Raw genomic sequence first — 25,086 nt, 5'->3', positions numbered from 1 at the left:
AGAGGTCAATCCGATCCGACGCAGGTGGGTCGAAAGGATGCTGGGGACGTAAGGAAAAGAACAGGTGTCGATCACTCATAGTCATAGCGGTCTGAATGAAAAGTTTTTTTTTTGAGTTAATACCATAATTGGTACATAAACTTGTAGGGGTGGGAACGGATTCGTACAAAAACTAAAAAAACCCACAAAACTACCCATCCAACTTGTCTGCTGTAACAAAATCATACAAAACAGTTGTGGAGGCGACATTTGGCATGCCACGCTGGATTTTGGCACACACACCTTATTTAAAAAAGCCCCTCGCACTCTCTGTATTTGTGTTGCACGGTCGAATCCCTGACTACATCGCCCACTCTGCATCGATTCCCCATTCCTAAATCCCTAGCTCCTTCCCCTTGTCGTCGCTCTCTCGGCCGCCCTCTTCGCCGGCAACCGTCTCTGCCGCCCTCTCGAGATGAAGGGATGCACATCATTGAGCGGGAAGCAGCAGGCAGGACGCCGTGGAGCAGGGGTGTCGTCGTCGTCAAGCCACCCTCTCCCGCTCAATGGATGTGACCTCGCCGGTGCCGACATGACGAAGGACGGCGAGCCTTGGGCGAAAATCACCGGAGAGGTGCGCTACATGGATGTCGATTTCTGCAAGGTGTGTGTCCCCCTTCCCCTCGCCGATTTGCTTCAGATGCCCATGAACTTGGGCTTTCCTGATGCTAACATTTGATTTGATATGATGGTAGGGGACTGAAAACCTACCAGAATATGACTGGGGTATACCTCTATCCTCTCCTGATGCTGCTTTCAATGGCACTGACAAAAGTGACCCTTGTTGCCACTTACTGAACCATGCGAGAAGAGTTTGCTCTGATGGATATGACTATGGTCGTAGATTTCTTGTTTCTCCTCGTGAGGTTAGTCAAGTGCCCAACTTTTATTAAAAATGGCATGTCAGAATGTGGAAAAAGGTGTGTTGTTTATCTTCAGGGTTTATAGGTTGCACTGAACAAATTGTTGTACTGAACAAATTGGTATTATGTGTTTTGCAGGGTTATGATACATGTGCTTATCTGAAGTGGGTGGACAAAGAATGGCAAGGGAGGCCTAGGCAGGTGATTGGCAAACTTGCTGAAGAGAATGTGGCTCTTCAGAAATTTGTTTTTGACAAGGATGCTGGAATTATGAGGCTGAAGGAAGAGAGGAAGGCCATGATCATGAAGCACAAGAAGGAGATCAAGACTAAGGATAGGAGGGAAATTTGGTTAGCATGTTTGGTCTGCTTCTCTGCACTATTGTATGGTGTTGTAGCCTGTAATTATGAACAACACATCAATATTATCTCTGCAATTTTCCTTTGTAAGGCAGCAGCCACAAAAATCACATCAGCACATGGCAGTAGTCCAAACTACAACCTTCCCCTGTAAGGCAGCAGTCAGAATCACATCTAGAACTCCCCTAACACTAGCCATAATCTTTCCCATACCACACCACCCAAAACCCCATCAGCATCACAGAAACCCTCTTGGCCAAATATTGTACGGACGCGTGCAGAAACCCTACTGACCAAATTGATCCCGAAATTGAGACCAAGTAGCACAAGAAACCCTACTGATCTTGGCCGCCATGTGATATGCACAAGAAAACCTAACCATGGGACATAGGAACAGGGGAAGCAGACGAACAGGGGAACGTAGGAACAGGGGAAGCTTACCATATTCAGGAGGGAACTCGCCGGGTTCCCTTCGCCGCGGCTCCATGGCGCCCTCTCTCGTCGGCGATGAGCTCCACGGCCGCGTCGCCACCTCGCCTTGAAAACGTTGAGGAGGAGGAACAAAGGAAAGGCAAGGAGGAGGAACAGGGGAAAGGCAAGGTTTTGGTAGGGGTTTGCATCGGGGGCGTCGACTGGGGGTTACTATAAAACAGAAGCAACGGCTCATGTGCAAATGTGGAAGAAGGCGAGGGGGTTTGTGCAAAAACGCGGTCCGGGCCCAACAGAGCCTACCTGGCGCGCCACGTGTGCAGCTCAAGGTGTTTTTGTATGATTTTGTTACAGCAGACAAGTTGGAGGAGCAGTTTTGTGGGGTTTTTTAGTTTTTGTATGAATCTGTTCCTACCCCTACAAGTTTATGTACCAATTGTGGTATTAACTCTTTTTTTTCTCTTGATGAATGAAAGATATTAAATGGAAAAAGTGGAAGCGCAGATAAATCCAAGGGTTACGAGATAAGACCGGAGGAAACCGGCTAGATTTTTTTGCTCCTCCGAAAGCAAAAGGTTTTGGCGGTTTCCGCTGGTGGGTGGCGTGATTAGCGGCCAGACTCTCTCTTTTCGTTTTTTGGATGGAGGGCTGCGGCCTCTCTCGTGCGCTCTGTAGGCTTGATGGGCCTTTTCTTCCAAGTCCTGGAGCCCAAGTGGTCTCAGGCTCTTAGCCCAGTTGGGCCTTGTAAACGTTGCACGTTGCTCTGTTTTTCGCGTACCTTGGAGGAGTTCTCTCTCAAAGAAAAAACCCGTACCCTGGAGGAGTCCGGATTTTGGATGAGGCGCGCAGCGTGCGGTGGCCGACGGCGAGACGGCGCAAGCAGCGACACGCCCTCCTGACGGTGGCCTCGCGGCGGCGGATTCGTCGACAGCATAGCGGGACAGGAGCTCGCGGCGAGGCGGCGACTTCGGACCTCGCGGCGGCCGGCAGGCTGCGGCATCCGCCACCCGGCGCTGCAGCAGGACGGGAGCTCTGACGCAGCGACCAACATAGTGAGTTCGATATGAATCCTTAGACTCCAACTAGGCATGTCTCTGTCTGATGGTTATTCGAGAAAAAAATTTCTGTCTGATGAGAAACAAACGCTCACTCTAGAGTCTAGAATCGTGACCAATCGAAACCCCCAACTCTGAGTTCAACGCATAGTCCAGTCAGTGTGCCTGAATTTTGTGTCTGTTCATTGGTCAAATGCCATGTGTTTGCACTGGGCTTGTTTTTCTACTACTCCTTGACAGGAACTAGCTAACTCTGTCGGTGTTCATCAGAGGAAAATTCACAGGGTGCCGGTGCCACCACTAGGTGTTTTGCACTGAATTGTTCTTCTACTCTGAAAATCCACAGGGTGTGAATCCTGTGGCCACCGGCTAGCGGGACTGGGCCGTGGCACCTCGCGCGCGACCTGTTCGACAAATTGCCGTGGCCGAGCTGGTCTCCTCCTGCTATGGCGATGGCATTGCTAGGCGCCACCCTCTGCCGGCCACTATTGCCGTGTCCCTCCACCTCCGGCTCCCTGGTGTTCAGGCCTAATTGCTTTGAGTTCCCTCGTCCGTGCCACACAGGTGAGCGACACCCGCGGAACGCCTTCCGGCTTCTCTTCGTGCCTTATGCACCGGCTCATGCCTAGCTGCCAGTGTCATGTGCTCCTTCCTCTCTGTCTTTCTGCGCGCAGGCGTGGTGGCACACCGGCGCGGAGCGTACCTGAGGATGGAGGCTACGGCGAGGCACGGCGCACGGAAGGAGAACGCCAAGGTCAGGAACCGCCGGCTGCAGAAAAAGGTACGGTGCTGGTCACCTCAGGATTGGGTTGTGGGTTCCAAGTTCCAGCCACACACCACCAGCAAATCTGAAGGGAATTCTCTTTGGCTGCAGTACAATGGCACGGCGGCCAAGCCCAGGCTGTCGGTCTTCTGCTCCAACAGGCAGCTCTATGCCATGCTCGTCGACGACCATGGCAAGAAGATCCTTTTCTATGCCAGCACCCTGCAGGAGGAAATCTGTGGCGATCCGCGATGCAGCACCGTGGTAATCCAGACCACCCCTCTTCGTCCTCGGTCCAACTCGCATTGCATTTGCATCTGAAGCAAATACCTGCACGGTGCGTCACCTGAACTTGAGCTGTTTGTTGTTGGCGAGCAGGAGGCCGCTCGGAGGGTCGGGGAAGAGCTGGTGAAGGCGTGCATGGAGCTGGACATCTCCGAGGTCTCGTGCTACGACCGCAACGGGTTCGCTCGAGGGGAGAAGATGATGGCGTTCGAGGACCCGGTCGCGCAGCACGGGTTCCTGCCCAGATAGCTAACTTATGAGATCCTTGGGAGGCTTGCACCAGCTGCTCAACGTAGCAGACTATTTGGTGAAGAGCAGGAGTGTAGCCTGTAGGAAGTTGTTTACTCTGTGAATTGCTTCACGTATGATTCACATAGCTCATAGTACTTGATATTTCACATCATATGTTATTATGGCAGAAATCACTGGCAACGATAAAATGTTCTCCACTGTCATGTGAAATAAAGAACTCTTCAAAAAAAACTTGAGAACACATGCCTATATCAATATATCACACTATAATTAGAGGTTAAACAACAAACTGTACATTCTTTTTTTTTTTTGAGGGAACTACGGCGGGCAAAGCCAGCCTGAACTCATTTTATTAATTTTGGTTTAACAGAGAGTATTTACAAGAATGTCAGAGCGATAGAGGAAGAAGAAAAAACTATGCTATATCTAGCTGGGACAGCATGATCCCCCAGTCAATCAGGATTTGTTTCTGGTCCTCGTTTGCACATCTACTGGACCAAGGCAGAGGTTCAAAATTTCAGTGGCCTGCATTCTTCAGTTTAGTTCATCTGCTGGACCAGATAGCATACTTTGCTGAAGCTGCTCCTTCTGTTCCCATCTTGTAAATGAGTCATACACTCCTGATGCATGAGCCAATTAAAGTTCGTTCAAGGGGCAGTACAACTTAGTCACCGGCCAATTCTTTGCACCAATTTATTCAGTTCAACATGCTGGATCCTGAACAAGCGCACCTGTCATGAATGACAATATTAAGTGTCAACATCACATATGCAACGTATTAAGCAGCGAACGATGAATAACCTTACAGTCAAGGCTCTTGCAACTCAGAAAAATAGTGTTTTTCATCATCGGGTTCGTCCCAGCTGTGCCACCTAGCAGGCTGTATGCGGTGATCCGTCAATCTTTCTCTTCTCTTCCTCCAAAACAATTCTCCGTAAGGTAAGCTAACCACAGTTAATTTTCTGAACCTCAGTATGAAAAATCTACTCAAGCTATATAATACAACAGGAGTAAACATCCATCAAACATGCAAATGTTAAGCTAAGCACCCAGAGTGAAAAGAAATTTCCTTATGATGAGCTTGTATAATAAAGATGTGAACAAGGAATTGCCAATCATACATAGAGAATGAGTAAATTTAATCAACATGGAATCTGTGAGGGATACCGAGAACATGTTAAAATGAAAATCTTAAGGCATTTTAGTGGACTTTAATTGTCAGTTTATTGGGTTCTAAAAGGAATATCAATTTATGGTTCATTAACCACCAAATTAATTCCAAGAATACCTGTCACTTGCTAATAGTTCAACGGAAAATGATTGTAGTGTACCACACTGCTCTTCTAAAAAAAGTTAAACATTATTGCTAACAATCCCTCTAAAACCAGCAAGGCAAGAGTTCAAATTTAAGGACTTCTGGAAATACTATTCACTACTTACTTGAAGTTCGTTGAAGTAACTATCGCTAGAGCCCACAAGGTATAATCACTTGAAGTTCATTAGATGATTCCATCACCTTCTGGCAGCCACATTTATTAGTGAGCCGCACAAGGTGAGATGATACTGGTCTTCGAAATACACACTTGTTTCTAGCCCATGCCAGACAGCCAGAGGCAATCCTAATGACTGTGTGCACCTGGTAGTCAAGACTAAGATGTTGAAGGGGTTGGTTTTAAAGAAGTTCAGGCCTTCAAGGTCCAGTAACGCAAATGTCACTTCTTTGTGTGTAAGCATCAAGTATGGACTGGTACATAAATACTGAAACTGGCTTTGGTGTTGCCATTGTCTATGTACCATCACCTGACTCAACTCAACTAGTCTATCAGCACAGGCATTTTGATTACCGAGCGATAATTGCCAGCAGCCTTGCACCATCGATATCAACCATCACACCTTGGTAAGAAGACTGAGACAAATGTGACCAATCAATAGGCTTGTCTGGTGTGAAGAGAAGATAGATTGGTATGCACCATCTGGCTAGCATAAAATGCTTGTGATTGTAAATTGTGATCTTAAGGATAACCAGATAATGGTAAACTAAAGCTGAGGCAGAAAGGCAGTGCTCCGGCCTGTAGTCTTCTGGACCCCCCTCTCATTCATGGCACGTCTAATCTCTGTGGCCTCTGCTATCCGACCAGCAGAAGTGTACATATCACTGAGCAAAATGTAGTACCCACCCTCCTCTGGTTTTAGGTTCCTTAGTTCCTGCACAGCCCGCTCTGCCATGTCAATATCCCCATGAGTCCGACAAGCACCAAGTAGCGCACCCCAGATCACAGCATTGCTTGGAATTGGCATTTGCTCAATCATTTGGTATGCCTCCTCGAGTTTCCCTGCCCGGCCAAGCATGTCCACCACACACCCGTAGTGCTCGACTGTTAGTTCCACTTTGCCATAGCCGCCTTGTTGCATCGCATTGAACATGGCTCGCCCCTCCTCAACACAGCCATTGTATGCGTACGCCATAAGCACTGCGAGAAACGTGACCCCATCCGGCTTCACAGTGTTTCCTTCTGCCAGCATCTGATAGAACACAGCAATCGTGTTATCCAGATCGCCATGTGATGCATATGCCGAGATCAGCGTATTCCAAGATGCCAAGCTCCTCACCGTCATCCCATCAAACAAAGCTCGAGCTTCAGGGAGGGAACCACACTTAGCATACATGTCCATGAGTGCATTGCGAAGTGACATCATCCATCCAAAACCAAGGGAATCAATGTGCCTCCGCACACGCTCCCCAGTTGCAAGATCCCCGAGTGTGGTGCACGCCGACACAATACTCACCATGGTCACCTCGTCTGGCTGCATTGGCATGGCATCAAACAATGCCAAGGCCTCCTGCGGCCGGCAAGCCTTGGCATATGCTGAAATCATCGCAGTCCAAGAAACGACATCCCGGTGAGGCATCTTGTCGAACACGAGGCGGGCAGCGTCCAGATCATTGGCTTTGAGATGCGCAGTGAGCAGCCCCGAGAAGGAGATCACGTCCCGAGCCGGAATTTCTTCAAACACCCTGCACGCATCGTCGACGGCCGCCCGGCACGCGTAGGCGTGAAGCAGCGCATTGTGCACGTGCGTGTGCGCGGCGAGCTCGCCGAGGCAGCCGTGCCTGATCGCCTGGGCGTGGAGGTCGGAAGGTAAGCGCCGGCCCGAGGGGCAGCGGGAGCAGGACTTGAGGACGAAGGTGAAGGTGAAGGCGTCGGGCGCGGCGCCCGCGCGGCGCATCGCGGCGAAGAGCCCGATGGCGTCGGCGGGCGAGGAGGAGGCGGCGAGGCCGCGCATGAGGGTGTTATAGAAGAAGGCGGGGTGGGTGGAGGCCGAGGTAATGAACGGGAGGTGGGTGGAGAGGATCACGGCTGCTTGGCGGAGGTCGCCGGCGGGGGAGACGGCGGCGAACCGGAGGAGCTTGGCGAGCGCCGCGACGGCGTCCGCGGCGGGGAGGAGGTGGCGGCGGCGCAGGAGGGCGCCGTGGATGAGGCGGAGGTCGCGCTTCGTGGAGCACCGGGCGGAGAGCGCCACTAGGTCCCCCGGCGACGGCGAGGTGGACGTTGGTGGCATCGCGGCGGGCCTCGTCTGGCTGCGCGTCATCCGTTCGTCCGCCGGGGTTGTGTTCAACTGTTCTGTTCGCTCCATGTAGAAGAGTATGACTGTACTACATGTGAAATTCCCCCGCCCTCTGCTAGCAAAGTTGAGTGAAGAAGTGAAGTGTGCTGTTAACCAAAAAAAAAGAACACTCATGTCTGTTAACCAAACATAGCAGTACAGACACCCTTAAAAATAAGGGCGATGCTAGGCGCCGGTGCACCGGCCGAATGTTTCGGCCGGTCCAGCCCTAGCCGTTCGATGCGAGCTGCGCGCGGTTGGATCTGGAGCAAAAAAAAAAAAACTCGTCCCCAGCTTCTTCTTCCTCGGTTCGATCCCCTCGCTCGGGCTGCGCCGCGCCGCGCCTCCTATCCCTCGCCGCCCATCCACACCCTCGCCGCCCGTCCCCGTCGTCGCTTCCAACCGTCGCCGCCCGTCCCCGTCGCCGCTTCCAACCCTCACCAGCCGTCCTCATCGTCGCCGCGACACATGAAACAACTACATATGCGGTTGCAGCTTGCAGCGGCGACGCTTGTAGCTCTCCCCGATTGTAGCTCCGCCGCCGCCCCTCGTCGTTGATGCTCATCGCTGCACGAAATTGCGTCGACGACGGCCGTCAGCCATCCACTGTGTGATTGCGGCTCGTTGGCGACACGCGCAGGTTGAAGCATTTCGCACATACGAATGAAGCTTTCTCTATAACGGATGCAACTTTTCTGGTTATGCAGTGTATGGTTGTAGCTTTCTTTTTCAATGATTGTAGCTTTTTTTCATCTACGGTCGAAGCTTTTCTATCAAACGGTTGCAGCTTTTTTCTTTATGGCAGCCTTGGTTAATGCTTTCTATATTGTTTCGGGTTGAAGCTTTTTCATCAAGGGTTGTAGCATTTTATGTCGACGGTTGTAGCACTCCGCCATGGCAATGACTGCTTGCAGCTTTTGATGTATCTGGTTGAAGCTTTTTTCATCTTGGTTTGAAGCATTTTATTAAACGGTTGTAGCATGAGGGCGTGCGGCAGGTTCTGCAATGCCTCCGCCATGTCTGCAGCGCGAGCTCCGCCCTCCTTGCAGCTCGCCGTCACCATGCTCGCCATCCATGATGGCAGCTCTCCTGGGCACCGGTTGCAGCAGGCCACGACGCGGTTACAGCTTCCGCCGGGGCCGTCGAGCGAGGACGGCGAACGGCGACGGGGACGGCCGGCGCGGGTGGCCACCGGCGATGAGGACGGCCGGCGGGGGCGGCGAACGGCGACGACCAACTGAGATAGGGACCGGCGAGATGAAATAGAAAGAGAGAGGAAGCAGCGCAGCCGCGTGGGGCGTTAATGGCGAGCGATTTTTGGGCCGATGGAAGGGGATCGCACAGGTCGCGCGGGACCGGCCGAGTGGTTCGGCCGGTGCCCCGGCCCCAAACGTTTCCCTAAAAATAAAGAAAATTACACCAAACTTCCATGGGACCGACCTTCTTCATCCTCCAACATCGGGGACGGATTGTCGTTGTTGAGCAAACTGAATTTTGGAATGATTGCTGGTGTGGAGCTCAGCCCCTATGACAAATCTTCCCTGAGCTCTATGCAATATGGAATGAAACAGAGAAAACTGTTATGCTCCATTTGGATGTTGATATTGAGGGCCATGGTTTTGAATTGGCCCCAATATCAAATCTGATTGACTTTGATATTGACATTGAACCTGAATTCTATTGTTTGGATGTGCACGAAATTGACACTTCGAATTCGCATAAGGGGTTCAATTCTGAAGCTTGTTTGGATGGTCATTCTCTACATTGGAATTGTTTATTTGTAACAGGATGAACATCGTATAGAAATTAGAAGGAATTAATTTTCTAGGGTTTCCTGAGATGGGGGCCTAGGGGATAGTGCCCATGGAGAAGCAGCAGCAGGCCAGCAGCCATGGGGGCGGGGAGAGATGCAGCCATCGCCATGGAAGGCAAGGCGGCAGCCGCCGTAGTGCTTGTGCATCGGAGACGGGGTGGGGGGAGCGAGTTGTGAGCCTGCACCGAAGGTGCCTATGCGGGTATGAGAAACGCGGAGAGGCACACCTGTGGCGGAGAAAGAGGGAAGGAGAGTCACCTCCGCTGCTGGGGAGCTCGATGTGCGCCGCGCCGCCGCCCTTCATCTCCTCCTTCCCCGCGCTGCTTCTGCGTTCTCTAGGAGCGTGAGCGAACGAACCGGTAAGTGGGGCGCTCGATCCCTGAATTCAGAGCGAAGTCAAGGTAGGAGCCTCTGCTTTCGGGATAGTAGAAACGGGGAAGGAAAGTAGGCCGACCAATATCTTGGGCCAATATCGAGCGTCAATTCCATGGTCATCCAACAGAGATATTCGGGTTGTCTAATGCCAATGCCAAAATCTGGGCCGCAATATCAACATCCAAAAGGAGTGTTAGTCAAATGGCTGATGTTGGATATGCTCTGACCTTTAGAATATGGCTAAATGATGTCTACTATGCAACCTTCTCCTTGTAGACGTTGTTGGGCCTCCAAGTGCAAAGGTTTGTAGGACAGTAGCAAATTTCCCTTAAGTGGATGACCTAAGGTTTATCAATCTGTGGGAGGCATAGGATGAAGATGGTCTCTCTCAAACAACCCTGCAACCAAATAACAAAGAGTCTCTTATATCCCCAACACACCCAATACAATGGTAAATTGTATAGGTGCACTAGTTCGGCGAAGAGATGGTGATACAAGTGCAATATGGATGGTAGATATAGGTTTTTGTAATCTGAAATTATAAAAACAGCAAGGTAACTAATGATAAAAGTGAGCGAAAACGGTATTGCAATGCTTCGAAACAAGGCCTAGGGTTCATACTTTCACTAGTGCAAGTTCTCTCAACAATAATAACATAATTAGATCATATAACTATCCCTCAACATGCAACAAAGAGTCACTCCAAAGTCACTAATAGCGGAGAACAAACGAAAAGATTATTGTAGGGTACGAAACCACCTCAAAGTATCCTTTCTGATCGATCTATTCAAGAGTCTGTAGTAAAATAACACGAAGCTAGGCCTTGTTGATGCGGTCTCTGATGCTGGGTATTCTGTGTTGCCTCATGAGAGAGTTATCTTGCCTCCGCCGCCGGCGACTGAGCTCCGATGGACGGTGGCGGAACCACCCATCATTTTCGTAACAGTCAACGTCCATGCCAATTCTTCGGCCGGGATTTCAGTGGCCTCCCCAACCAGTTTGGATGTGAATCTGCATGTGCATGGGGGGGAGCTGACTGGTCCAGTCACGCCTCCAGCCCAGGTTATTCCTGAAGGAAATATGCCCTAGAGGCAATAATAAAGTTACTATTTATTTCCTTATATCATGATAAATGTTTATTATTCATGCTAGAATTGTATTAACCGGAAACATAATACATGTGTGAATACATAGACAAACAGAGTGTCACTAGTATGCCTCTACTTGACTAGCTCGTTAATCAAAGATGGTTATGTTTCCTGACCATGAACAATGAGTTGTTATTTGATTAACGAGGTCACATCATTAGTTGAATGATCTGATTGACATGACCCATTCCATTAGCTTAGCACACGATCGTTTAGTATGTTGCTATTGCTTTTTTCATGACTTATACATGTTCCTATGACTATGAGATTATGCAACTCCCGTTTACCGGAGGAACACTTTGGGTACTACCAAACGTCACAACGTAACTGGGTGATTATAAAGGAGTACTACAGGTGTCTCCAATGGTCGATGTTGGGTTGGCATATTTCGAGATTAGGATTTGTCACTCCGATTGTCGGAGAGGTATCTCTGGGCCCTCTCGGTAATACACATCACATAAGCCTTGCAAGCATTACAACTAATATGTTAGTTGTGAGATGATGTATTACGGAACGAGTAAAGAGACTTGCCGGTAACGAGATTGAACTAGGTATTAGATACCGACGATCGAATCTCGGGCAAGTAACATACCGATGACAAAGGGAACAACGTATGTTGTTATGCGGTCTGACCGGTAAAGATCTTCGTAGAATATGTAGGAGCCAATATGGGCATCCAGGTCCCGCTATTGGTTATTGACCGGAGACGTGTCTCGGTCATGTCTACATTGTTCTCGAACCCGTAGGGTCCGCACGCTTAAGGTTACGATGACAGTTATATTATGAGTTTATGCATTTTGATGTACCGAAGGTTGTTCGGAGTCCCGGATGTGATCACGGACATGACGAGGAGTCTCGAAATGGTCGAGACATAAAGATTGATATATTGGAAGTCTATGTTTGTGAAGGAAATATGCCCTAGAGGCAATAATAAAGTTATTATTTATTTCCTTATAATCATGATAAATGTTTATTATTCATGCTAGAATTGTATTTTCCGGAAACATAATACATGTGTGAATACATAGACAAACAGAGTGTCACTAGTATGCCTCTACTTGACTAGCTCGTTAATCAAAGATGGTTATGTTTCCTAACCATGAACAATGAGTTGTTATTTGATTAACGAGGTCACATCATTAGTAGAATGATCTGATTGACATGACCCATTCCATTAGCTTAGCACCTGATCGTTTAGTATGTTGCTATTGCTTTCTTCATGACTTATACATGTTCCTATGACTATGAGATTATGCAACTCCCGTTTACCGGAGGAACACTTTGGGTACTACCAAACGTCACAACGTAAATGGGTGATTGTAAAGGAGTACTACAGGTGTCTCCAATGGTCGATGTTGGGTTGGCGTATTTCGAGATTAGGATTTGTCACTCCGATTGTCGGAGAGGTATCTCTGGGCCCTCTCGGTAATACACATCACATAAGCCTTGCAAGCATTACAACTAATATGTTAGTTGTGAGATGATGTATTACGGAACGAGTAAAGAGACTTGCCGGTAACGAGATTGAACGAGGTATTGGATACCGACGATCGAATCTCGGGCAAGTAACATACCGATGACAAAGGGAACAACGTATGTTGTTATGCGGTCTGACCGATAAAGATCTTCGTAGAATATGTAGGAGCCAATATGGGCATCCAGGTCCCGCTATTGGTTATTGACCAGAGACATGTCTCGGTCATGTCTACATTGTTCTCGAACCCGTAGGGTCCGCACGCTTAAGGTTACGATGACAGTTATATTATGAGTTTATGCATTTTGATGTACCGAAGGTTGTTCGGAGTCCCGGATGTGATCACGGACATGACGAGGAGTCTCGAAATGGTCGAGACATAAAGATTGATATATTGGAAGCCTATGTTTGGACATCGGAAGTGTTCCGGGTGAAATCGGGATTTTACCGGGTTACCGGGAGGTTACCGGAACCCCCCGGGAACCACATGGGCCTTCATGGGCCTTAGTGGAAAGGAGAAAGGGGCAGCCCAAGGGGGCTGCACGCCTCCTCCCTTCTCCTAGTCCTATTAGGACTAGGAGAGGTGGCCGGCCACCCCTCTCCCTCTTTCCCCCTTGGGAATCCTAGTTGGAATAGGATTGGAGGGGAGTCCTACTCCCGGTAGGAGTAGGACTCCTCCTGCGCCTCCTCCTCCTGGCCGGCGCACCCTCCCCCCTTGGCTCCTTTATATACTGAGGCAGGGGCACCTCTAAACACACAAGTTGACACAAGTTGATCCACGTGATCGATTCCTTAGCCGTGTGCGGTGCCCCCTGCCACCATATTCCTCGATAATACTGTAGCGGAGTTTAGGCGAAGCCCTGCTGCTGTAATTCATCAAGATCGTCACCACACCGTCGTGCTGACGAAACTCTTCCCCAACACTTTGCTGGATCGGAGTCCGGGGATCGTCATCGAGCTGAACGTGTGCTCGAACTCGGAGGTGCCGTAGTTTCGGTGCTTGATCGGTTGGATCGTGAAGACGTACGACTACTTCCTCTACGTCGTGTCATCGCTTCCGCAGTCGGTCTGCGTTGGGTACGTAGACAACACTCTCCTCTCGTTGCTATGCATCACATAATCCTGTGTGCGCGTAGGAAAATTTTTGAAATTACTACGAAACCCTTTAGTGGCATCCGAGCCTAGGTTAATGATGTTGATGTTATATGCACGAGTAGAACACAAGTGAGTTGTGGACGATACAAGTCATACTGCCTACCAGCATGTCATATTTTGGTTCAGCGGTATTGTTGGACGAGACGACCCGGACCAACCTTACGCGTACGCTTACGCGAGACCGGTTCCCTCGACGTGCTTTGCACAGAGATGGCTTGCGGGCGACTGCCTCTCCAACTTTAGTTGAACCAAGTATGGCTACGCCCGGTCCTTGCGAAGGTTAAAACGGAGTCTATTTGACAAACTATCGTTGTGGTTTTGATGCGTAGGTGAGATTGGTTCTTACTTAAGCCCGTAGCAGCCACGTAAAACATGCAACAACAAAGTAGAGGACGTCTAACTTGTTTTTGCAGGGCATGTTGTGATGTGATATGGTCAAGGCATGATGCTGAATTTTATTGTATGAGATGATCATGTTCTGTAACCAAGTTATCGGCAACTGGCAGGAGCCATATGGTTGTCGCTTTATTGTATGCAATGCAATCGCGATGTAATGCTTTACTTTATTACTAAACGGTAGTGATAGTCGTGGAAGCATAAGATTGGCGAGACGACAACGATGCTACGATGGAGATCAAGGTGTCGCGCCGGTGACGATGGTGATCATGACGGTGCTTCGGAGATGGAGATCACAAGCACAAGATAATGATGGCCATATCATATCACTTATATTGATTGCATGTGATGTTTATCTTTTTATGCATCTTATCTTGCTTTGATTGACGGTAGCATTATAAGATGATCTCTCACTAAATTATCAAGAAGTGTTCTCCCTGAGTATGCACCGTTGCAAAAGTTCTTCGTGCTGAGACACCACGTGATGATCGGGTGTGATAGGCTCTACGTTCAAATACAACGGGTGCAAAACAGTTGCGCACGCAGAATACTCAGGTTAAACTTGACGAGCCTAGCATATGCAAATATGGCCTCGGAACACGGAGACCGAAAGGTCGAGCGTGAATCATATAGTAGATATGATCAACATAATGATGTTCACCGATGAAACTACTCCATCTCACGTGATGATCGGACATGGTTTAGTTGATTTGGATCACGTGATCACTTAGAGGATTAGAGGGATGTCTATCTAAGTGGGAGTTCTTTAATAATATGATTAATTGAACTTAAAATTTATCATGAACTTAGTCCCTGATAGTATCTTGCTTGTTTATGTTGATTGTAGATAGATGGCTCGTGCTGTTGTTCCGTTAAATTTTAATGCGTTACTTGAGAAAGCAAAGTTGAAAGATGATGGTAGCAATTACACGGACTGGGTCCGTAACTTGAGGATTATCCTCATTGCTGCACAGAAGAATTACGTCCTGGAAGCACCGCTGGGTGCCAGGCCTGCTGCTGGAGCAACGCCAGATGTTATGAACGTCTGGCAGAGCAAAGCTGATGACTACTCGATAGTTCAGTGTGCCATGCTTTACGGCTTAGAATCGGGACTTCAACGATGTTTTGAACGTCATGGAGCATATGAGATGTTCCAGGAGTTGAAGTTAATATTTCAAGCAAATGCCCGGATTGAGAGATATGAAGTCTCCAATAAGTTCTATAGCTGCAAGATGGAAGAGAACAGTTCTGTCAGTGAGCATATACTCAAAATGTCTGGGTATAATAATCACTTGATTCAATTGGGAGTTAATCTTCCGGATGATTGCGTCATTGACAGAATTCTCCAATCACTGCCACCAAGCTACAAGAGCTTCGTGATGAACTATAATATGCAAGGGATGAACAAGACTATTCCCGAGCTCTTCGCAATGCTGAAAGCTGCGGAGGTAGAAATCAAGAAGGAGCATCAAGTGTTGATGGTTAACAAGACCACTAGTTTCAAGAAAAAGGGCAAAGGGAAAAAAAAGGGGAACTTCAAAAAGAACGGCAAGCAAGTTGCTGCTCAAGAGAAGAAACCCAAGTCTAAACCTAAGCCTGAAACTGAGTGCTTCTACTGCAAGCAGACTGGTCACTGGAAGCGGAACTGCCCCAAGTATTTGGCGGATAAGAAGGATGGCAAGGTGAACAAAGGTATATGTGATATACATGTTATTGATGTGTACCTTACCAATGCTCGCAGTAGCACCTGGGTATTTGATACTGGTTCTGTTGCTAATATTTGCAACTCGAAACAGGGACTACAGAATAAGCGGGCACTGGCAAAGGACGAGGTGACGATGCGCGTGGGAAACGGTTCCAAAGTCGATGTGATCGCGGTCGGCACGCTACCTCTACATCTACCTTCGGGATTAGTATTAGACCTAAATAATTGTTATTTGGTGCCAGCGTTGAGCATGAACATTATATCTGGATCTTGTTTGATGCGAGACGGTTATTCATTTAAATCAGAGAATAATGGTTGTTCTATTTATATGAGTAATATCTTTTATGGTTATGCACCCTTGAAGAGTGGTCTATTCTTACTAAATCTCGATAGTAGTAATACACATATTCATAATGTTGAAACCAAAAGATGCAGAGTTGATAATGAAAGTGCAACTTATTTGTGGCACTGTCGTTTAGGTCATATCGGTGTAAAACGCATGAAGAAACTCCATACTAATGGACTTTTGGAACCACTTGATTATGAATCACTTGGTACTTGCGAACCGTGCCTCATGGGCAAGATGACTAAAACACCGTTCTCCGGTACTATGGAGAGAGCAACAGATTTGTTGGAAATCATACATACCGATGTATGTGGCCCGATGAATATTGAGGCTCGTGGCGGATATCGTTATTTTCTCACCTTCATAGATGATTTGAGCAGATATGGATATATCTACTTAATGAAGCATAAGTCTGAAACATTTGAAAAGTTCAAAGAATTTCAGAGTGAAGTTGAAAATCATCGTAACAAGAAAATAAAGTTTCTACGATCTGATCGTGGAGGAGAATATTTGAGTTACGAGTTTGGTGTACATTTGAAAAATTCTGGAATAGTTTCGCAACTCACGCCACCCGGAACACCACAGCGTAATGGTGTGTCCGAACGTCGTAATCGTACTTTACTAGATATGGTGCGATCTATGATGTCTCTTACTGATTTACCGCTATCGCTTTGGGGATATGCTTTAGAGACGGCCGCATTCACGTTAAATAGGGCACCATCAAAATCCGTTGAGACGACGCCTTATGAACTGTGGTTTGGCAAGAAACCAAAGTTGTCGTTTCTTAAAGTTTGGGGCTGCGATGCTTATGTGAAAAAGCTTCAACCTGATAAGCTCGAACCCAAATCGGAGAAATGTGTATTCATAGGATACCCAAAGGAAATTGTTGGGTACACCTTCTATCACAGATCCGAAGGCAAAACATTTGTTGCTAAGAATGGATCATTTCTAGAGAAGGAGTTTCTCTCGAAAGAAGTGAGTGGGAGGAAAGTAGAACTTGACGAGGTAACTGTACCTGCTCCCTTACTGGAAAGTAGTTCATCACAGAAAACTGTTTCAGTGACACCTACACCAGTTAGTGAGGAAGCCAATGATAATGATCATGAAACTTCAGATCAAGATACTACTGAACCACGTAGATCAACCAGAGTAAGATCCGCGCCAGAGTGGTACGGAAATCCTGTTCTGGAAGTCATGCTACTAGATCATGATGAACCTACGAACTATGAAGAAGCGATGGTGAGCCCAGATTCCGCAAAGTGGCTTGAAGCCATGAAATCTGAGATGGGATCCATGTATGAGAACAAAGTATGGACTTTGGTTGACTTGCCCGATGATCGGCAAGCGATTGGGAATAAATGGATCTTTAAAAAGAAGACTGACGCTGATGGTAATGTTACTGTCTACAAAGCTCGACTTGTCGCAAAAGGTTTTCGGCAAGTTCAAGGAATTGACTACGATGAGACCTTCTCACCCGTAGCGATGCTTAAGTCCGTCCGAATCATGTTAGCAATTGCCGCATTTTATGATTATGAAATTTGGCAAATGGATGTCAAAACTGCATTCCTGAATGGATTCCTGGAAGAAGAGTTGTATATGATGCAACCAGAAGGTTTTGTCGATCCAAAGGGAGCTAACAAAGTGTGCAAGCTCCAGCGATCCATTTATGGACTGGTGCAAGCCTCTCGGAGTTGGAATAAACGTTTTGATAGTGTGATCAAAGCATTTGGTTTTATACATACTTTTGGAGAAGCCTGTATTTACAAGAAAGTGAGTGGGAGCTCTGTAGCATTTCTGATATTATATGTGGATGACATATTACTGATTGGAAATGATATAGAATTTCTGGATAGCATAAAGGGATACTTGAATAAAAGTTTTTCAATGAAAGACCTCGGTGAAGCTGCTTACATATTAGGCATTAAGATCTATAGAGACAGATCAAGACGCTTAATTGGACTTTCACAAAGCACATACCTTGACAAAATTTTGAAGAAATTCAAAATGGATCAAGCAAAGAAAGGGTTCTTGCCTGTGTTACAAGGTGTGAAATTGAGTAAGACTCAATGCCCGACCACTGCAGAAGATAGAGAGAATATGAAAGATGTTCCCTATGCATCAGCCATAGGCTCTATCATATATGCAATGCTGTGTACCAGACCTGATGTATGCCTTGCTATAAGTTTAGCAGGGAGGTACCAAAGTAATCCAGGAATGGATCACTGGACAGCGGTCAAGAACATCCTGAAATACCTGAAAAGGATTAAGGATATGTTTCTCGTATATGGAAGTGACAAAGAGCTCATCGTAAAAGGTTACGTTGATGCAAGCTTTGACACTGATCCGGACGATTCTAAATCGCAAACCGGATACGTGTTTACATTAAACGGTGGAGCTGTCAGTTGGTGCAGTTCTAAACAAAGCGTCGTAGCGGGATCTACATGTGAAGCGGAATACATAGCTGCTTCGGAAGCAGCAAATGAAGGAGTCTGGATGAAGGAGTTCATATCCGATCTAGGTGTCATACCTAGTGCATCGGGTCCAATGAAAATCTTTTGTGACAATACTGGTGCAATTGCCTTGGCAAAGGAATCCAGATTTCACAAAAGGACCAAACACATCAAGAGACGCTTCAACTCCATCCGGGATCTAGTCCAGGTGGGAGACATAGAGATTTGCAAGATACATACGGATCTGAATATTGCAGACCCGTTGACTAAGCCTCTTCCACGAGCAAAACATGATCAGCACCAAAGCTCCATGGGTGTTAGATTCATTACAGTGTAATCTAGATTATTGACTCTAGTGCAAGTGGGAGACTGAAGGAAATATGCCCTAGAGGCAATAATAAAGTTATTATTTATTTCCTTATAATCATGATAAATGTTTATTATTCATGCTAGAATTGTATTTTCCGGAAACATAATACATGTGTGAATACATAGACAAACAGAGTGTCACTAGTATGCCTCTACTTGACTAGCTCGTTAATCAAAGATGGTTATGTTTCCTAACCATGAACAATGAGTTGCTATTTGATTAACGAGGTCACATCATTAGTAGAATGATCTGATTGACATGACCCATTCCATTAGCTTAGCACCTGATCGTTTAGTATGTTGCTATTGCTTTCTTCATGACTTATACATGTTCCTACGACTATGAGATTATGCAACTCCCGATTACCGGAGGAACACTTTGGGTACTACCAAACGTCACAACGTAAATGGGTGATTATAAAGGAGTACTACAGGTGTCTCCAATGGTCGATGTTGGGTTGGCGTATTTCGAGATTAGGATTTGTCACTCCGATTGTCGGAGAGGTATCTCTGGGCCCTCTCGGTAATACACATCACATAAGCCTTGCAAGCATTACAACTAATATGTTAGTTGTGAGATGATGTATTACGGAACGAGTAAAGAGACTTGCCGTTAACGAGATTGAACTAGGTATTGGATACCGACGATCGAATCTCGGGCAAGTAACATACCGATGACAAAGGGAACAACGTATGTTGTTATGCGGTCTGACCGATAAAGATCTTCGTAGAATATGTAGGAGCCAATATGGGCATCCAGGTCCCGCTATTGGTTATTGACCAGAGACATGTCTCGGTCATGTCTACATTGTTCTCGAACCCGTAGGGTCCGCACGCTTAAGGTTACGATGACAGTTATATTATGAGTTTATGCATTTTGATGTACCGAAGGTTGTTCGGAGTCCCGGATGTGATCACGGACATGACGAGGAGTCTCGAAATGGCTGAGACATAAAGATTGATATATTGGAAGCCTATGTTTGGACATCGGAAGTGTTCCGGGTGAAATCGGGATTTTACCGGGTTACCGGGAGGTTACCGGAACCCCCCGGGAACCACATGGGCCTTCATGGGCCTTAGTGGAAAGGAGAAAGGGGCAGCCCAAGGGGGCTGCGCGCCTCCCCCCTTCTCCTAGTCCTATTAGGACTAGGAGAGGTGGCCGGCCACCCCTCTCCCTCTTTCCCCCTTGGGAATCCTAGTTGGAATAGGATTGGAGGGGAGTCCTACTCCCGGTAGGAGTAGGACTCCTCCTGCGCCTCCTCCTCCTGGCCGGCGCACCCTCCCCCCTTGGCTCCTTTATATACTGAGGCAGGGGCACCTCTAAACACACAAGTTGACACAAGTTGATCCACGTGATCGATTCCTTAGCCGTGTGCGGTGCCCCCTGCCACCATATTCCTCGATAATACTGTAGCGGAGTTTAGGCGAAGCCCTGCTGCTGTAATTCATCAAGATCGTCACCACGCCGTCGTGCTGACGAAACTCTTCCCCAACACTTTGCTGGATCGGAGTCCGGGGATCGTCATCGAGCTGAACGTGTGCTCGAACTCGGAGGTGCCGTAGTTTCGGTGCTTGATCGGTTGGATCGTGAAGACGTACGACTACTTCCTCTACGTCGTGTCATCGCTTCCACAGTCGGTCTGCGTTGGGTACGTAGACAACACTCTCCTCTCGTTGCTATGCATCACATAATCCTGTGTGCGCGTAGGAAATTTTTTGAAATTACTACGAAACCCTTTAGTTTGGACATCGGAAGTGTTCCGGGTGAAATCGGGATTTTACCGGGTTACCGGGAGGTTACCGGAACCCCCCGGGAGCCATATGGGCCATCATGGGCCTTAGTGGAAAGGAGAAAGGGGCAGCCCAAGGGGGCTGCGCGCCTCCCCCCTTCCCCTAGTCCTATTAGGACTAGGAGAGGTGGCCGGCCACCCCTCTCCCTCTTTCCCCCTTGGGAATCCTAGTTGGAATAGGATTGGGGGGGGGGAGTCCTACTCCCGGTAGGAGTAGGACTCCTCCTGCGCCCTCCTCCTTGGCCGGCGCCCCTCTCCCCCCTTGGCTCCTTTATATACTGAGGTAGAGGCACCCCAAAACACACAAGTTGACACAAGTTGATCCACGTGATCTATTCCTTAGCCGTGTGCGGTGCCCCCTGCCACCATATACCTCGATAATACTGTAGCGGAGTTTAGGCGAAGCCCTGCTGCTGTAGTTCATCAAGATCGTCACCACGCCGTCGTGCTGACGAAACTCTTCCCCGACACTTTGCTGGATCGGAGTCCGGGGATCGTCATCGGGCTGAACGTGTGCTCGAACTCGGAGGTGCCGTAGTTTCGGTGCTTGATCGGTTGGATCGTGAAGACGTACGACTACTTCCTCTACATCGTGTCATCGCTTCCGCAGTCGGTCTGCGTTGGGTACGTAGACAACACTCTCCCCTCGTTGCTATGCATCACATGATCCTGTGTGCGCGTAGGAAATTTTTTGAAATTACTACGAAACCCAACAGTGGCATCCGAGCCAGGTTATTGATGTTGATGTTATATGCACGAGTAGAACACAAGTGAGTTGTGGACGATACAAGTCATACTGCCTACCAGCATGTCATATTTTGGTTCGGCGGTATTGTTGGACGAGACGACCCAGACCAACCTTACGCGTACGCTTACGCGAGACCGGTTCCCTCGACGTGCTTTGCACAGAGATGGCTTGCGGGCGACTGTCTCTCCAACTTTAGTTGAACCAAGTATGGCTACGCCCGGTCCTTGCGAAGGTTAAAACGGAGTCTATTTGACAAACTATCGTTGTGGTTTTGATGCGTAGGTGAGATTGGTTCTTGCTGAAGCCCGTAGCAGCCACGTAAAAAATTGCAACAACAAAGTAGAGGACGTCTAACTTGTTTTTGCAGGGCATGTTGTGATGTGATATGGTCAAGGCATGATGCTGAATTTTATTGTATGAGATGATCATGTTTTGTAACCAAGTTATCGGCAACTGGCAGGAGCCGTATGGTTGTCGCTTTATTGTATGCAATGCAATCGCGATGTAATGCTTAACTTTATTACTAAACGGTAGTGATAGTCGTGAAAGCATAAGATTGGCGAGACGACAACGATGCTACGATGGAGATCAAGGTGTCGCGCCGGTGACGATGGTGATCATGACGGTGCTTCGGAGATGGAGATCACAAGCACAAGATGATGATGGCCATATCATATCACTTATATTGATTGCATGTGATGTTTATCCTTTTATGCATCTTATCTTGCTTTGATTGACGGTAGCATTATAAGATGATCTCTCACTAAATTATCAAGAAGTGTTCTCCCTGAGTATGCACCGTTGCCAAAGTTCGTCGTGCCCAGACACCACGTGATGATCGGGTGTGATAAGCTCTACGTCCATCTACAACGGGTGCAAGCCAGTTTTTGCACACGCAGAATACTCAGGTTAAACTTGACGAGCCTAGCATATGCAGATATGGCCTCGGAACACGGAGACCGAAAGGTCGAGCGTAAATCATATAGTAGATATGATCAACATAATGATGTTCACCGATGAAACTACTCCATCTCACGTGATGATCGGACATGGTTTAGTTGATTTGGATCACGTGATCACTTAGAGGATTAGAGGGATGTCTATCTAAGTGGGAGTTCTTAAGTAATATGATTAAATTGAACTTAAATTTATCATGAACTTAGTCCTGGTAGTATTTTGCAAATCATGTTGTAGATCAATAGCTCGCGTTGTTGCTTCCCTGTGTTTATTTTGATATGTTCCTAGAGTAAATTGTGTTGAAAAATGTTAGTAGCAATGTTGCGGATTTGATCCGTGATCTGAGGTTAAATCCTCATTGCTGCACAGAAGAATTATGTCCTTAATGCACCGCTAGGTGACAGACCTATTGCAGGAGCAGATGCAGAAGTTATGAACGTCTGGCTAGCTCAATATGATGACTACTTGATAGTTTAGTGCACCATGCTTAACGGCTTAGAATCAGGACTTCAAAGACGTTTTGAACGTCATGGACCATATGAGATGTTCCAGGAATTGAAGTTAATATTTCAAGCAAATACCCGAGTTGAGAGATATGAAGTCTCCAACAAGTTCTATAGCTAAAAGATGGAGGAGAATCGCTCAACTAGTGAGCATGTGCTCAGATTGTCTGGGTACTTCAATCGCTTGAATCAAGTGGGAGTTAATCTTCCAGATAAGATAGTGATTGACAGAATTCTCTAGTCACCATCACCAAGTTAGTAGAACTTCGTGATGAACTATAGTATGCAAGGGATGATGAAAATGATTCCCGAGCTCTTCGTGATGTTGAAATCAACGAAGGTAGAAATCAAGAAAGAGCATCAAGTGTTGATGGTTGACAAAATCACTAGTTTCAAGAAAAGGGCAAAGGGAAAGAAAGGGGAACTTCAAGTAGATTGACAAGCAAGTTGTCACTCCCACGAAGAAGCCCAAAGCTGAACCAAAGCCTGAAACTGAGTGCTTACACTGCAAAGGAAATGGTCAGTGGAAGCGGAACTACCCTAAATATTTGGTGGATAAGAAGGATGGCAAAGTGAAAAAGGGTATATTTGATATACAGGTGTTTGATGTGTGCTTTACTAGTGTTTATAGCAACCCCTCGGTATTTGGTACTGGTTCAGTTGCTAAGAGTAGTAACTCGAAACGGGAGTTGCAGAATAAACAGAAACTAGTTAAGGGTGAAGTGATGATGTGTGTTGAAAGTAGTTTCAAGATTGATATGATCATCATCGCACACTCCCTATTCTTTCGGGATTAGTGTTGAACCTAAATAAATGTTATTTGGTGTTTGCGTTGAGCATGAATATGATTTGATCATGTTTATTGCAATACGGTTATTCATTTAAGTAAGAGAATAAACTGTTGTTCTATTTACATGAATAAAACCTTATATGGTTACACACCCAAAAAAATGGTTCATTGGATCTCGATCGTAGTGATACACATATTCATAATATTGATGCCAAAAGATGCAAAGTTAATAATGATAGTGCAACTTATTTGTGGCACTGCCGTTTGGGTCATATCGGTGTAAAGCGCATGAAGAAACTCCATAAAGATGGATTTTCGGAATCACTTGGTTATGAATCATTTGATGCTTGCGAACCGTGCCTTTTGGGCAAGATGACTAAAACTCCGTTCTTCGGAACAATGGAACGAGTTACTGACTTGTTGGAAATAATACATACCGATGTATGCGATCCAATGAGTGCTGTTGCTCGTGGCAAGCATCGTTGTTTTCTGACCTTCACAAGATGATTTGAGCAGATATGGGTATATCTACTTGATGAAACATAAGTCTGAAATAGTTGAAAGGTTCAAAGAATTTCAGAGTGAAGTGGAAAAATCATCATAACAAGAAAATAAAGTTTCTGCGATCTGATCGCGGAGACAAATATTTGAGTTACGAGTTTGGTCTTCAATTAAAACAATGTGGAATAGTTTCACAGCTCACGCCACCTGGAACACCACATCGTTATGGTGTGTCCGAACGTCGTAACCGCACTTTATTTGATATGGTGCGATCTATGATATCTCTTTACCACTATCGTTTTGGGGTTATGCATTAGAGACAGCTGCATTCACGTTTTAAATAGGGCACCATCTAAATCCGTTGAGACGACACTGTATGAACTATGGTTTAGCAGTAAACCTAACCTGTTGTTTCTTAAAGTTTGGGGCTGCGATGCTTATGTGAAAAAGGTTTCATCCTGATAAGCTCGAACCCAAATCGGAGAAGTGCGTCTTCATACCCAAAGGAAATTGTTGGGTACACCTTCTATCACAGATCCGAAGGCAAGACATTCGTTGCTAAAATAGATCCTTTCCAGAGAAGGAGTTTCTCTCGAAAGAAGTGAGTGGGAGGAGAGTAGAACTTGATGAGGTAATTATACCTTCTCCCTTATTGGAAAGTAGTTCATCACAGAAATCAGTTCCAGTGATTCCTACACCAATAAGTGAGGAAGTTAATGATGATGATCATCAAACTTCAGATCAAGTTACTACCAAACCTCGTAGGTCTTCCAGAGTAAGATCCGCACCAGAGTGGTATGGTAATCATGTTCTGGAAGTCATGTTACTAGACCATGATGAACCTACGAACTATGAGGAAGCAATGATGAGCCCAGATTCCACGAAATGGCTTGAGGCCATGAAATCTGAGATATG

At 46.8% G+C, this 25,086-nt stretch overlaps 2 protein-coding genes across 7 annotated transcripts; one reads left to right on the top strand and one right to left on the bottom strand.

The window, feature by feature from the left end:
• The first annotated feature begins 2,483 nt into the window (after positions 1-2,483).
• Positions 2,484-4,228, top strand: LOC119291558 (50S ribosomal protein L18-like). 2 transcript variants are annotated; one of them, XM_037570336.1, is made up of 5 exons: positions 2,484-2,742; positions 3,092-3,309; positions 3,420-3,526; positions 3,620-3,772; positions 3,887-4,228. In XM_037570336.1, exons 2-5 carry the CDS (start codon positions 3,192-3,194, stop codon positions 4,040-4,042), a joined length of 534 nt encoding a protein of 177 aa, XP_037426233.1. In that variant the 5' UTR covers positions 2,484-2,742; positions 3,092-3,191; the 3' UTR covers positions 4,043-4,228. The 2 variants fall into 2 exon arrangements, with proteins under 2 accessions (XP_037426233.1, XP_037426234.1); XM_037570337.1 differs by having other exon boundaries at positions 3,016-3,309.
• A 135-nt stretch (positions 4,229-4,363) lies between these two features.
• On the bottom strand, positions 4,364-7,636 carry LOC119291556 (pentatricopeptide repeat-containing protein At5g15300-like). Of its 5 annotated transcripts, none has more exons than XM_037570335.1 (3): positions 5,486-7,636; positions 4,847-4,975; positions 4,364-4,776 (listed from the first exon to the last, which is right to left on the bottom strand). In XM_037570335.1, exon 1 carries the CDS (start codon positions 7,634-7,636, stop codon positions 6,083-6,085), a length of 1,554 nt encoding a protein of 517 aa, XP_037426232.1. In that variant the 3' UTR covers positions 4,364-4,776; positions 4,847-4,975; positions 5,486-6,082. The 5 variants fall into 5 exon arrangements, with proteins under 5 accessions (XP_037426232.1, XP_037426229.1, XP_037426230.1 ...); XM_037570332.1 differs by having other exon boundaries at positions 4,852-4,975; XM_037570333.1 differs by having other exon boundaries at positions 4,852-4,962.
• Positions 7,637-25,086: the final 17,450 nt, after the last annotated feature.

Source organism: Triticum dicoccoides, chromosome 4B, assembly GCF_002162155.2.
Source record: "Triticum dicoccoides isolate Atlit2015 ecotype Zavitan chromosome 4B, WEW_v2.0, whole genome shotgun sequence".
NCBI lineage: Eukaryota > Viridiplantae > Streptophyta > Magnoliopsida > Poales > Poaceae > Triticum > Triticum dicoccoides.
The sequence above is the reverse complement of the archived record's forward strand: the minus strand, read 5'-3'. Positions and strand labels throughout refer to the sequence as shown.